At 36.3% G+C, this 14,823-nt stretch overlaps 1 protein-coding gene across 7 annotated transcripts in view; it reads right to left on the reverse strand.

Moving 5' to 3' along the window:
- UPF2 (UPF2 regulator of nonsense mediated mRNA decay) overlaps positions 1-14,823 on the reverse strand; it is a 68,461-nt gene that overhangs the window by 46,801 nt on the left and 6,837 nt on the right. For 6 of the 7 annotated variants that reach the window (XM_072857763.1, XM_072857739.1, XM_072857725.1 and 3 more), the window contains 5 exons: positions 13,417-14,196; positions 8,901-9,061; positions 7,663-7,860; positions 5,641-5,790; positions 2,325-2,387 (listed from right to left, as the gene is read on the reverse strand). In XM_072857763.1, coding sequence (XP_072713864.1) covers positions 2,325-2,387; positions 5,641-5,790; positions 7,663-7,860; positions 8,901-9,061; positions 13,417-14,196 — 1,352 coding nt within the window. The remainder of the gene's footprint in view (positions 1-2,324; positions 2,388-5,640; positions 5,791-7,662; positions 7,861-8,900; positions 9,062-13,416; positions 14,197-14,823) is intronic. The other variant, XM_072857771.1, reaches the window with a different exon arrangement.

Here is a 14,823-nt window from a genome sequence, read left to right on the forward strand (position 1 = left end):
AAGAGTCTAGTTTGCTCTGTAAGCACAACATGAGCCAAAACAATAAGTTCTAACACAAATGCTTGGAAAGAACCCTTCCTTGGCCAAAGCAACCCAAAAAACCACTGCTTCCTGAAAGAGGAACTTGATGATGTTTTGTTTCCTTTCAATTTGAGGACATTCAGCAGTAACAAGAATACCTAGGAGGTATTTGAAAGCAGAACAGAGACAGACAGACTTCAAAAAGGTCAATATGGTAGTGGTGAAATTGCACCCAAATGAACTACAAAATACCCAAGACTCGGTAAAGTCCCTTTGTCTTTACAAGTTATGCAATAAGGTAAACTAGCATAAAAGAGTGAAGTTCCTTTTTCAAGTTAGTGAAAGGCAAAGAGAAAACAAAGATGCTACATTGTAGGATGTTTTTTCCTTGGGTTTTTTTGGAAATAGCTGGGGGCAGGGGTTGAGCTTAGGTAGAGAAACACTAAGAATTGTTCCAAGGAACACTGCCAGCTACCCCATCTTGAAGATGCTAGAGATTAAAGCAGATGACATCGCCTCCTCTCTTGCACAGGCAACTAGAAGTCAGAAGAACAAGAGAGAAGGGTTCATTAAGAAAGGAGAAAAAAGAGGAAACGGAAGATGTTCCACATACTCAGACAAAAGAGGACCATGAAGCTTAAGGAACCTTGACTCTCTCATCACCCATATGCTCAAAGTTAGAGTTCATGAGGATGCATGCAATAGCTCAAATCAGACAATTTTTACTAGTAAATCTTGTTTTAATGCATTTTTCTGTTTAGATATTTACAGCCACACCTTCCTGTCTCCTTTTATTTTCCCCTTTTTCCCTTACAGCCATTGTCTCACCTCAGTCTTCTATTCAAACTGACTCAACGCTCTTGAAATAAATTAAAAAAAATTAAAAAAATAAGTCTTCAACAATTCAGTCACTTTTCAAGACAATCTTTCAAGAGGCCCTGCTAATCACATAAATTGCAACAGTTCCCAGATGTGTCTCTTCTTTCACTGGTCCTCCTCCTCACTGGAGGGCTACAGATATTCTCACATTATAGTTCTAGGTATTTCTTTCTCACCACAGTATGTGGATCCTTTCTAAGTGGAAAGGCTTTTTTGTAGTACCTGAAGCAGGTTTGGGACTTAAAACAGAAAATTAAGAATTTTACAGTGACAGGAAATGAAGTGGTCAGAGCTTCCTTCTCTAAGGCAAACTATTCTAAATATGCAATTCATGCAAAAAATTAGTTCATTTCTTGCTTTTCACTTTGATCCTCTTGAGCTCCAGTCTTTCATCATCACCACGTTTTAAAACTGCATTACCTCTTTTTAAAAATTTACTACAAGTAGTAATGTATAAGAATTAGTTAGACTATTTGTAGTAGTTTATCTGGGTGCAGATCAAATCATGCAGTAAGATCATTGTAGAGACTGAAAGAAAAATTATTTTTTCTTTTTAAACATTTTTATATTTAACCAGAAATGCATGCAATCCTGCAATTTTCAGGGAGAAAGTATGAGAAGATCCTAAGGACTTACTGAAGTTGTTCTCCTGCAACAATTGGTGCCAAACAATCTTCTACTTCAGTAACAATAGTTATTTGCCTTCCCCTCTCCCTACACACATACTTTCTGAGAAAGCCCTGGCTCCCTTACTGTTAACATCTTTTTTTTATTTTTACAAAACTGTAACCTTACAGAGGGCTCTCTCCTAGAAACTCCACTCTGCCTGAAAGCTTCAGTCTACTTTGTATAGTATCAAGACAGTGGAAATAACAGAAGCGCTTTTGTAATGCTAGCTGCTATTCTTCTGTGAGATGAGCTTCTGTAATGAATTTGATCATGCAGGAGCCCTCACATTCAGATGGTACAAACCAATACTGTGAACAAATTGTTGGCTGGATCCCCCTGTCTTCACAACACTTAGGCATAAGCATAATGTTAAACATCTTGCTGAATCAAAGCCTCACTGAGGAATGTGTTCAGAATCTAGTCTCAAGTCATCCAAGTCCAAAAAATATTTCTTAATGAATATTTTTAGATCTTTTTTAAATTCCTGCTCTCCTGATAGGAACTTTGCTAGCTCTCTTAACGGTGTAGCAAAATTAACAGGGTTGACTTAATACTCACTTCAACACATCATTTCTGCTGCTGACCAACCTTACAAAAACTGGCACTAGATATATATTAACATCAGACTCCTCCTGCTCCCAGTACCCTTGATGGCTTACGCCCTGGCCATTCCTTACTTAACATCTTTGTCTCCATTCACACAGCTTCATTTTTAACATTTTATCTTCTCTTTTAAAAGCAACCTCAAAACTCACTTCTTTCAGCATGTTTTCCGTCACTATTTTCAGCTCCGGTGCTATCTGCTCCCTCTCTCTTCCCTGAGCATATTGAAAATAAGAAAATTAAGATTCACTCAAAGTTAACACAATAGAGAAAACAAAATAAATTAGCTGAATTCCTGGTAAACAAACCTCTTCAACTAACTGCATCAACTTCCCTTTTACATGTCATATCTTAAACTTAGCTGACTATAGACTCCACCCTTTAGGGAAAAAGTGCAGAAACAGGCACTGCAGTGCTGTGAAGGATGCTACAGCAGGGCAGACCTGCTTTAAAAACCCACACTTTGGAAAACTGCCTTGTCTCCCTCATATTTGGACAGGGGAGAAAAGACTGAAGAGAAGTGACAGAAGGAGATGCAGAAGTAACAAAAGATATGCAGTACCCACTGTCTGACTGGATTGTCTACCCTATTTATCCTATTTTCCCCTCTATAATTTACTTATTCCCTCTGCCAATGAAATCCACACCCCCAGATTATCACAATAACTAAAGCTACTTTTTTTCTTCATCTTGGACCTTAGATGTAAGACCCTGCTATACCTCATGCATCCTCCCTTTTTACACTAATGGCCCATCTCAACCTAGGAATACTCTAGTTTATATTTGTAATACTGTCGTAACACAGTGATTTCATTCTTTGCTGGCTTTGCACAAACATTACTACTAACTTACCTCAAGTACAGATGCACAAAAATTCAGTACATATGAAGAAAAGTTAAAGCTATATTTTGCAGATGAAAGACACCTAATTTTCCTAATTTCAAACCTAAATGAATTTTATGTAAGAGAAAGGCTGAAAAAAAAAAATCTACCAGTTCACTAGATGGAAATACATCACAGAACTTGAAACGACATCTAAATTCAGATTTTTGTTAATTCTGTATTTCTGGCGCTACCAACTAGGGGTGTTCAGAATTCCATACACACACCAAAAAAAACAATCAATGTGTTTCTCTACATGTTTCAAGTAAAGTAACACTTACATGCTTCTAATTTATAGCCTAGTTTTCTAGCAGAACAAGGATTTGGCAATCTATTTTAATTTCCATCATTAATTTATGAAGCTACTTGTTAGTATCAAAGAAATTTGACAAAGGTATAGAATTCGCAAAGACACTAAGTTTCCACATGTTTCACAAAAAATAAACTAATGAGCAAGACAATCATGAAGCAATAGTTCTCCACTAAGAAAAAGCCTACACTGAGCCAAATGACATTACCTTCACAAAGTAGAAAGTAAAAGGCTTTCTTTAAGGGCTGGCTGTTTAATGGTAAAAAAAATAAACCCCATTCTGACACATTTTAGGTTAACCTTTCAGATGGGAGTATGTTTAATGCTCAGCCAATAGCTAAAAACAGAAACTAGTATTGATGGTTAATCTTTTATATTATGAGAAAGCATGCATCACCTTCCTTTTACAGTCAAAAGCATGATCATCAATCCCTTCTGTGCTGCTGTACATACTCAAACTGGCATTGCCTCCCAGTGAGCTAGAACTATACAGAGACTGCATCTTCTATTTCTGATTTTATCTCCTGTTATTCCTTCCTCACTTCTACAGGATCTCATGTTCATGTTATTTGGCTTTGTCTTTATATTTGGAATAATCTTCATCCTCCTATCAAGTCAAGAATCCCTTCAAAAAAGACAAGAAATATCCATGTTCCTTTAGATGTCTGCTGACAAAGTCTTTTTGGCCTATCTAGCAGGCTATGACCAATCCCAAATGAACTGCTCTTTTTCCTTTTGATTCCAAGAGAACATCTATGTGTACCTCCCTTATAGATAGCTGGAACCAAGCTCTTCACTGTTTTGTTTGAGATCTCTGACTGGAGGTTAACAACTCACTAGAGGTGAACGTCCTGCAGTTAAAACTTAACATCTCACCCAGCTTAATGAGCTGATGACTACTCAGAGAAGAATATAAATGGAAGAGAAAATTTATTCCAAAGAGGGTATGGCTTTTTCCAACCTGTCTAGGTAAAGAAAGGAAAAACCTAAGGAAATATTACATCAAACTATCCTGACAGTTTTCCTTTCAGAAGGAATCTGAAACAGTCTGACTCGAGCTAATTTATTTGAATTTGTGAGGTGTCACAGACCAGCATAGTCCCAAGCTCAGCTACCTTTAGGTGCACAAGAGAATCATCCAATTTAAAGACTCACATGCCCTAACGCTTCCCTATTGTCAGCTGAGAGACAGTGGCACTTTGAGGAGTTGTTCAAGCTACTCAACGCCCAAACCCACCGATCCATGCATCAGCCTGGTTAGATGAACCTACACTTTAAACAGCGATACACAGTCTTTACCAGAGCCTGAACTTCTTTGCTTTGATGTGAACTCCACAGCTTGAAGTTTTGGCTTTAACTTCTTAGCTTTTAAAGCCTAATGCAGTTTCAAGCAAGAGGATGATTAGATTATAAATTCACTAGATCAGGTAGGATTTTCACTTTTAAGCCACAGAATCTCTAGCCAGTGGACTCCAGATGCAATTTTTTTTCCACATTCTAGACACAGAATAAGTTTCCTGCTTCAGAAATGAAAGAAAAGAACCTGCATTGGTCCTTGGAAATCCAAAGCAGCAAAACCAATGTGTCTTACAAACTGGGCTCAAAGAAAACACCTCACTTGCTCCTCTATGAATTTGGCTCAACACCTAATGTTGCTTTTCCCACTATTCAGTACCACCAAAAGAAAAACTTGTAACTCATAAGAAAAATTCTTAAGAAACATTTTGCCGCTGTTTCCCCTAGTAAAACTCACACAGACACATTTTCACAGGTGCCATTTGCAGCCCTTTACACATAATTAGAGGTTAGAATTCTTAAATCCTGCTATGTAAAGCCATAACATCAAAAGAAAAAAGTCTTTAACAAGACAGAAAGGCAGAGCTGAATCTTAAATTTCAACAGAAATTAAAAACAGAAAATATTGTATTTTTCTAAGCACATTTGATGAGAAAATCATTTGTGTACTGAAGTCTACATACCTCTCTCTAGTCACTTTTCAGACAACTGCCTTCACATTTGATTATTTTTAAAAGCTATATGAAGGAATCAGTAGCTTTCACTACATAAACCTCCACATAATACTTTTCACTTATATCTGAATGTCCTGTTACGAATGCATTTTTTTTACCACAATCCTAACAGTTCCTAGCTACTGAAGTTTCATAAATAAACAAACAGTTCTCCCTGACGTCACTCTATCTACTGACTAAAAAACATCAAGCTCAAAAAAACCAATCAGGAAACAACAAAGAACTCCTAAAACCAATTCTTTTTACCTTGCTCATCAAGAAGCTTTTTTGTAAGATCTTCTGCCTCATCTCCACAGTCTAACTCCAGAGGATCATCATTAATATCGAGGTTCTCCAGCTCCAACTCCAAATCCTCACTCCCAGGTGCTTCCTTATTATCTTTGGCATCTTTTGAATCTATTTAAAAAGTTAAGTAGAAATATTAAACTATTAGATACACGCAGTCACGATTAGAATACAGGAAGACTCACATTGCTTAACCTACATCTCTCTAGCGTCTTAGTCTCGTTAAAAGGAAATGGGGAAAAGAATATGTCCGTCTTGAGACTATACTGTCTCATCTGTTAGGTCTCAGTGGTTTGATATCCTTTATCAAAGGATATCATACAGCTTTACCCATATGCCTGAAAACTGCAAACATTTACCTACATCGGGGTCTGTTAAGAATTGCCAACAGTTTTTAGTGTTTTGGTTTGTTCTGAACTATACCTGGTACATCTTCATTGTATGACATGCATACATTTAAATAGAATAAGATATTCAGAAATGTAGCAACCTAAGTCCAAAAGTGCTTAAAATGGATTGCCAGGCCATCACATGGAAAGTGCAAGCAAAAAAACCTTGCATACCGGGAAAGTCAGATAGAAAAACAGTATCCTCCAAAACCCCAGTAAATAAATATCACAAACATTATTCAAAAAGAGCCAGATTCAAAGGTACAAATTCTAATTTAATGTTTGCACTGCATATCTTTCATAGCTCAACTGATAATAAAATTGACAAAGCAAGGTAAAGAAGAAGTATTTTATACAGACCAAGAAAAAAAAAAAACAAACCACAAAACAACGCAAAAAGCAGAACAGGAGGAAGATACTGAAGAAATAATGTGCTGTGTAGAAGGTCAAATAAAAATCATATTTTCCTTGAACACAAATAATCTATGAATCTGTAGATGAAGATTCAGAAAGGAATATCTAATATTTTTCTTGGACAACACTGGTCCAGCATAGTAATCTCTTGGAAAAATGCTCTATCTACAACATTTTACTATTCTTTTAGGCCTCCTTTGCAGACTATGCTTCATAAAAAAAATAATTTTCAAGGCAAATAACCTTATTAAAACACCTAAATTTTTCAAACAAAAATGTGTCAACTAAGCAGTGTACACATCATATGGAAATAGTAGACTCACAAAGCAAGCAACCTGTTCAGAATCACAGACTAATTTAGTCTGGAATGGACCTTGGTGAGGCCTCTAGTTCAACCTTCTGCTCAAAGTGGATGAGCACTGCATTCAGTCCAAATTTCTCAGGGATTTTTTCCAGTTGTCTCTTAAATCTCTTAAATTCCAGTCTCTCTGGGCAAGCTGCTCCAACATCTAATTATCCTCACAGGGAAATTTCAGAATTCAGAAATAAAAGAAGGCCATGAGCTAGAAAGTTGAAATTCCATTAATACTCAACACTGACCTACTGCATGGGTATTAGAAAACCGTGTAGCCTGTGTCTTTGTTGGCATTTCCTCAATGCCAAAACACTGCTCTTATCCAAACATGCATCTTCTGTTACACTTTGAGCCAGTGATGGTGAATATAATTTTTATCCCATCATAACTAAAGTCTACCAATGCCTGGTTGTGAACCTAGGGCTGCATCAGAAGTGAAGAACCATCTACTGGAATTTTATACTCAAGACAGTTGGCTACCATTGACAATTTAGTGGAAAAAACAGAATGAACACTAAGATCTTTCAAATAAGGTAAACTTTTAGGTTTCTCACAGAAACGTTAACATTTACTCGCATAGGTTAATCTCCAATTATTTTAAATTTAAAATTCTATCAATATTAAAATGTATTTACTTTTTTCTTCCTTAAAATACCATACCCAGATATAATCCCTTTCCCACATAGTTTCTTCCCTAAAAATTCATCCAAACTGGGGTACTGTCCTGATCACCACAAATTATTTCATTAGAGACTCATTACCTCCATCAAATTTGCATACCTGTTGGACAAAATATGTTAAAAAATACTCATCTAAGCATTCTACCTCTTGATTCATCTTTGCCGGAGTCCTTGTTCTGGGAACATTTTTCATTATCTTTAAACAAAATTGCTGGCACAAAAGCCTTTAAATCGATGAGATTCTCATAGAAGTTTCTTGCATCTTCGTCTTCCCAGATACCCCCCTCCAGATCATACTCTCCAGGCTTTCCTGGTGTGAAAATGTCAATACCAGGTCCATGTTCTGCAAAAATAGTGAAACCATAAGAAAGTCATTCACACAAGTTTTTCACCTTCTAAAGGGAGGTACCTTTAAAGATTAAAAAAACCCCAACTTTTAGAAACGTGTTAATCTATTTATTACTACCTCTGTTTTCAATTAAATACTGCTACATATAAAGTGCTTTTAAGAACCCAATCTTAATATTAGATATATCAATACGCTATCTTAAAATTGTAAGTTTGGCATTGATAGAAGACACAGGCAGTAGCAGAGTGAAAGTCAAATCAAATAAAATCAAGCAGCACATTATGTGATATTAGAAAGGAAAGCTGTAACAGACTTTAACCACATTAGCAAAAAAAGTAATTGCTTCGAGCATGATGAACTGTACCTTACTGTATTCTAAGAACAGAAGTTTAAAAAGAATAATTTTAAATTTATAGGTATTCAAGAAATACAGCTTTTTTAAGCTGAAGATCACTTGAGACGAAAGGTACGCTCATGATTTCAACAACATCTCTAAACCTAAAATTTGAGATTCATTAAGGCATTGAATAGCTCTGCCAGTTAAATGCTGTACTTCTCCTCAGGAGGTCAGAGCGCCACGTAGTGACTTACCTGGTTTAACAATATGTTCCTGCTCATAACATCATGACCCAATATATACTTCAAACTCATTTTTTAACAATATCAGATTTTAAAACTCTAACATGTACAGTTCTTTAAATACTAAAAAATGCATTACATTAAATTGAAAGGATTACATTAAAAACATTTTAAAATTTCAATTTATTCCTGTATTACCTGAAACAAACCTAAACAGATATTACTTATATTACCGTAACTACACAGCATATACAATAGTTACAGTTACATGTTAGGTTTAATTACTTTAATAAAAAACTATGTATTATTCATTCTTTGATATCCTTAATGGAGAAAACCTAAATTAAAAAAAAAATCAATGGGAAGAACACATCGGTAAGAGGGTTTGGCTAGCTTTCCCACCACATCCAACCCAAGTCCAGCATCCTGTTTACTTGCTTTAAAAGATGGCCTACCCTCAGGTGTTGGTTTCTCTTGGGGAAGGTCAGGCATATTTTCATCCAAAAGATCAGCTAGAGATTGAGAATTGGCCAACAGCTTCTGATAGGACATTGCAAATTCCTCATATTGCTTGTGTCGATCTTCACTCAGCTCTCCTTTGGAGTGAAGAATGCGCCTACAAAAATCAAAGTTACAGTAAGACCTTTTTTCTTCAAATATATATTTGAGCTATGCTGAACCACTACCAATTTCTCTGAGCAAAGCTAACCTCCCCTCTTCGAGGGAACTGTGAGAATTCTAGTTTAGACTGCAATAGCAAAAATCTGAGCAACACTATTTCTTTTCCAAACAACCATACTGAATTACCAACTTCAATATAATTGAGGGTAGTACAGTCACAGAAACTCTACCTTCAATGCCCAAAGAGAAAAGCTAACTTACTTTTTTTGCCATGATTATCCTGTAAGTCCTGCACTATGAAAAGACTTCTGTAGCAAATTAAAACATACAACTTACATGAAAGCTGGATAAAAGTTGCTTTGCATCTGTAACAATATATTTCCTTGCTGTTCAAATGGTTAAATGGGCAATCATAGCAGGAGGCTCAAAAAAGTTGCACGTTAAGACCAGCCCATTAATCTTCCAACAAACCAAATTATTTCAAGGCTATCAGTCCAAATTAAGAGCAGTTACATTTGTTTTTTCACTTACTCTTTGTTTTCTTTCATGAAACTATCCATACTTCTTTAAATTCTCATTTTAAAAATTGAAATCTGTTGTCAAAAGCAACTTGCACTTGGAACGTAATCACTGCTTGCAAGTGCACAGTAAAGCAGTTTCAGGATTACATGCAGAACAGTATAACTCAATTTTCTTACCAAACTACAATTAAGGCCATCTTGGATTTTAATCAAAAAATATCAAGAACTTTCAGTAATTTGAACCAAAAACACAGAACAAGGTAAACTCTGCTAGTACAAAGCTTGTCACAGAAGACTGATGAAAGACTGTCATCCTTGATTTTGGGTTAACTAAGAATAAGCCGGTTGCTCATTAGCAATGTTCTAGTTTGTCCTCAACTAGGGCTCCCGAGAAGTGCATTTTCCCATCCATGGCATGATCCACTCTGCATGAACAGCTCTTATATGGACAAGGCACAGTCAGTTCTTTACCAGTAAGGGACACTTTGGGCCAGCTGAACTGTTTGGAGGCCTACTACAGCAAAGATACAAATGGGCTCAGATCAAACATGGACTTTCAAAGGGAAGCTGACAGAATGAGCATGCCTAGGTAGTTACTCATTTGTTTTACAGTAGCTTGAATAATGCTAGTAACATTGGACTAACTAGCTGTAACCACTGACAACACTCCCTGCACTGAGATGAAAGCATCAAAAGATAAAGTTTGAAATTAGGTGTGAATGCCATAATTCCTAAAGCAGGTTGCATCACTACATTATCATGAGGCTTTTATTAAGCAGTAAGTATACAATCACATTCTTGCCAAAAGACCAAAACATTTTATGGCATAAAAATTCTAAGACAGTTTAAGCAACATAAGTCGAGGGATAATAATCTTGGCTTTTTTCAGTTCCAGGTTAGTTGTAAAACAAAAGTCATCTTTGTACACCACACATTCACAACAAAATCCCTGTCTGCTCAGAAGCAAAACTTGACACAGATATCTTGCTAGAGGGCAAGAAGCAGTAACACTAGCAAAAGTTCTATTTCTTGTCCCTTGTACAAAGACACACCTATATAACATGTATTACCTGCTCCTGCAAAGTAGAGCAAGAAAAAAATAACAAATTAAATAACCACTGACAATTTCTAAAGTACAGAAGTTCAGTTTGCATTCAGGAAACATGTTAAGTGCCAATTCATAGCCTTTCCATGGAGACAGCTATCCATTAGGTACATATTTTAAGTTTAAAATATACCAGCAGCCTCATAATCACAAGCACTTAAGCTCTGTGCTATGATTAAAAAACAAAAAACCAAAGTGCTGTAACAACAGTACAAGAGTTTCAGTTCTCAGTTTCAGTTCCCAAAAGACAAGTGTTAACAAATTCAAGCAAGCTAAAGCATGCTAAGCAAACTGTAAAAAGCACAATTCTTTTTTTAATACAATTAAAAGTACAGCATACAGTACTCATCTTACTTTATGTCTCCTCAGAATTTCACAAAGTGCCACAACGCAAGTTCAGCAGATCTTAAGAACATCCTTAATTTAGACAAAAGAAGTTTCTCCCATATCTAACACTCATTTTTGAAAACTCGCACTACAATTTGGGGATCAAGTTGTTTCCTTCCAATGACACAGCCTGCACAGGTTTTGCTGTGCCCTTAGCTGTGTAACCAAATGGCCATCAGGTTCTACTGTCAAAGCATAACTCAAGGTATTTTTCCTAATTATCCACTTGCAGAAACCCTTGTGTCTAATAATGCTTTAATTTTACCTACATGATTCAGCAGATAACACAATATTAAAGCACTGTTAAGGTTAGCATATTAATTTTCAATTAACTCAACCAATCTGTACAGCTTCAGTTATTTCACAGTCACTCCCCTGACACAGGTAAATTCAAGAGGTATTTACCTGACAAAATATCATGACCTAAACATATGACACTGTTGATGCACAAGAAGGAACAGTTCACTCCCTGTTCATTTCATCAGTTCTGGAATAACAGGGGGAACAAAAGCTGTTGCTATCAGCAAAGTGGATCAGGTTTCAAACACACACAGGACTGTTTTTTCCAATAGGATGATTCCCTTTTTTAAAACAAAACAAAAAACCAACAAAACCCCCACAACACATCACCACAATCACTTTTCAGAAATCCAGAGGTTAGGAAGATTTCTATAGTATTCACAGACTTCTTACCAGGCAAGTTTCTGTCTTTGACCTCATGCCTTGCACATCCATAGCATGCAAATGCCAAGCATCTCTCGTTACAGACACATTGTAAGCAAATAACATTAGGCAGGAAAGTTTTTTGATGTCTTGTATCTTTAACAAAACTTATTCCCCAACTTTTAATAAAAGCTGCTAAAATAAACATCTAAAAGTTCAGACAGAGAAAAATAATAGAATTATCTTCATCCAATGATAAACCATACTTCTTCACATTCCCTCCCCAAAACAAAAAGCTTTGCACCCGAGTTCACAGGGATAATTCAGATAAGGTGCATAAAGAGGTCTCTAGTCTGATCTACTCAAAGCAGGCTCAATGATGAGAACAGACCAGGTCGCTCAGGGCTCTATCCAGTCATTGTTATCGAGTTGTGCAAGTAAACATTAAAATATATTTCCCTCTCCCAGATCACTTATGTTCTCTCCTCTTCACCGTTTCTTAACATTCTTCGTATCTCTTGGAATTTTTTTTCCACTTTATTTCCTATCTTACAGACTTTTCAACACTCACTCCTTGAAATGCCAGCCAGAAGCAATGTGCCCAGAACCAATTATAATTGTGAAAGTATAAAAGTTTATATTCATTAACTTTTTAAAAAAAAACCAACTAAGTCAATAACACACTTTAAAGTAATAAGGTACTCGTAGAAATAATGGTAGCTCAAAAGGCAGTTTATGGTCCTGTGAAATGCACCACTTAGCTGACCAAGACCAGACAGGACCACAGTACAATACCCATGAACACAACGGATTCAAGTTTAAAGCCTTGGTTTGGGAACATCAAATTTTAATGTATTCCAAGCATACATTTGGCTCTGGACTGATGCTCAGCCTCTTAGTTGAAACCTGTGCCTACACATAGTAACATGTTCATTTCTATCTGCTTGGAATGCATCCAAAAGGATGTAAGAATGACCATGTTTTAATACCAGCAGTTGGGTTTAGGCTGGCTCCAATAATGACAATTCAGGACGCTTTAGAGAAAAGCAAACAATTATTAAACAATGTGGTTATGGTAGCAATCAAATTATTCAGATCTTAAAGGTGTGTCTATTCATACCCTTCAATATTAGTATTTCATATAGACATTTAAGAGGATTTGAATCAAATTGCCTATACCCTCCAACATTTTACATAATAAATTTGCCCACATTAACAAGGTATCCCTTACGCTTTAGTCTAACCTAATTTTTCCTCCGTACTGGTACACTAAAAAAAGTAAACAAGCCAAAGCCATTGTGCCATATGCTCCGTTGGATACGTGTGGGTGGAAAGGGAGAAATCAGATTGTGCCAACTGGAAAAGGACAGTACCAGCTGGGAAAGAAGCATTACTCTCAAGCTGCTAAGGGAGCATCACCAAACCTACAGAGTTATAGAGAATTAAAGCTAAAGGTCAACCTCCATTTTCTTTAAAGATATTCAAAGAGTCCGTTTGGTTTTTGCTTCTTAAGTATTCAGAGCAAATTTAGGACTTTTTTTTAGATATATTGCAGAACACACTTATCTTCTACACACCACTAACAGACTTGTTTACAAATACTGCAACAAATTAGGCATTTCATAAATAAACTATTTTTTTCTCCATAAATGAAAAGCAACATTCAAGTGTCACCTGTTTTGTCTTTCAATATTTTGTAGCTCTCTGTGGTCCCTTTTCAGGTGTTTGGTCAAAGACGTAAAGTATTCCTTCAACAAATTCTGGAAGGGTTGTTGTTTCTCTGGGCTAATTATCTCACTAGGAGGAAAGCTCAAGTTAAACTTCTCTGCAACAGTTTTTACTTTCCTTGGTACCAAACCAGCAATGTCATCTCCACAGTGCCGACAAAAGCTGATAACCACAGAAACATGAGTGTGGGATTCTCGATCAGCGTTAATAATATTTTTAAGCTGCTCATAGATTAAAGATAGACCTTCCTTGTCAGTGAAAATCCCAACTATTGTCAATTCTGCAATGAAACGCAAATCAGTTCTTAACTTGGTAATGTTGGGAGTCTTCTCTTCTTTCCTTGCTTCAAAATGTTTTTTCCAAGCCTGAAGTAATGAAGGAGCAAAATCAGCATAGCGCTGGTGAAAGAGGGAACACAAGTGCACAGCGCAGTTCACGTCTGATATTTTTAGTTTGGCTTCCACAATAGAAGCTACTGCTTCTGCAATGTATTTGCTTAAATTCAGGCTATTAAAGTCATGGGACAAGGAGTCCCTTTGTTGCTCTGTAATGGTTTTTAGCTTCTTAACAAAAGCTGTGTTCTTCTTCAGACTGGAATCCAGTCTGCTGAAGAAGTTTTCCTCAGGGCGATTGTCTGGTGCATTCTGGTTTTTGCTGCGAAGCTCTTTTCTTGCCTGATGGCGCTCCCAAGCCTCCTGATGGAGCTGATGTGCTTCCTCTTTTTCTCTAAGAGAATAAAAAAATTAGTCATTTTCGTTACAGAATCTTACTTTCAGGTTAACAGTTCAAAGGAAAAAGTCATAGTCGGAAACCCTCCAGTAGTACTAAACAATTTCCCCTTAATACTCTATTTTTAAATATTTAACAAGTTAATCCTAGAAAGTTAAAGCATCTGCTTCATAAACTCTTGTTTAAGTTTTTTGCTGCAAAAGGCAAGTACTACTTGTTACAAAAAGAAATTTCTCTAACATTTCTATGCAGAACATATTAATCACAACAGACTTAGAAAAACATAAACATAAAACTCCATTTACTCCAGACAGAGATGAAGTTCTTACAGAAGAGGACAACAACCTTTCAACAGGTTACTGTATTACACAGTTGAGGGAAATCCTTTATTCCCAGACTACTGAAATCACACAGAAAATATTTTAAAATAGGTGAAATACATCTGTCCCAGCTAGAACTTGGCTATGACTTTGCTTCAGTCTTAGAAAGTGACATATTTCAAACACAAGAATGTCTGGAATCTTGGCTTTATTGGTCTAAAGATGCTATCCTCAACACTGTAGTACCTCTTGATAACATACTAAGAAACATTGTCTTGGTAGTATCACATATTAAACTGACAGG

This window comes from Ciconia boyciana, chromosome 1 (assembly GCF_034638445.1).
Source record: "Ciconia boyciana chromosome 1, ASM3463844v1, whole genome shotgun sequence".
Taxonomy (NCBI): domain Eukaryota; kingdom Metazoa; phylum Chordata; class Aves; order Ciconiiformes; family Ciconiidae; genus Ciconia; species Ciconia boyciana.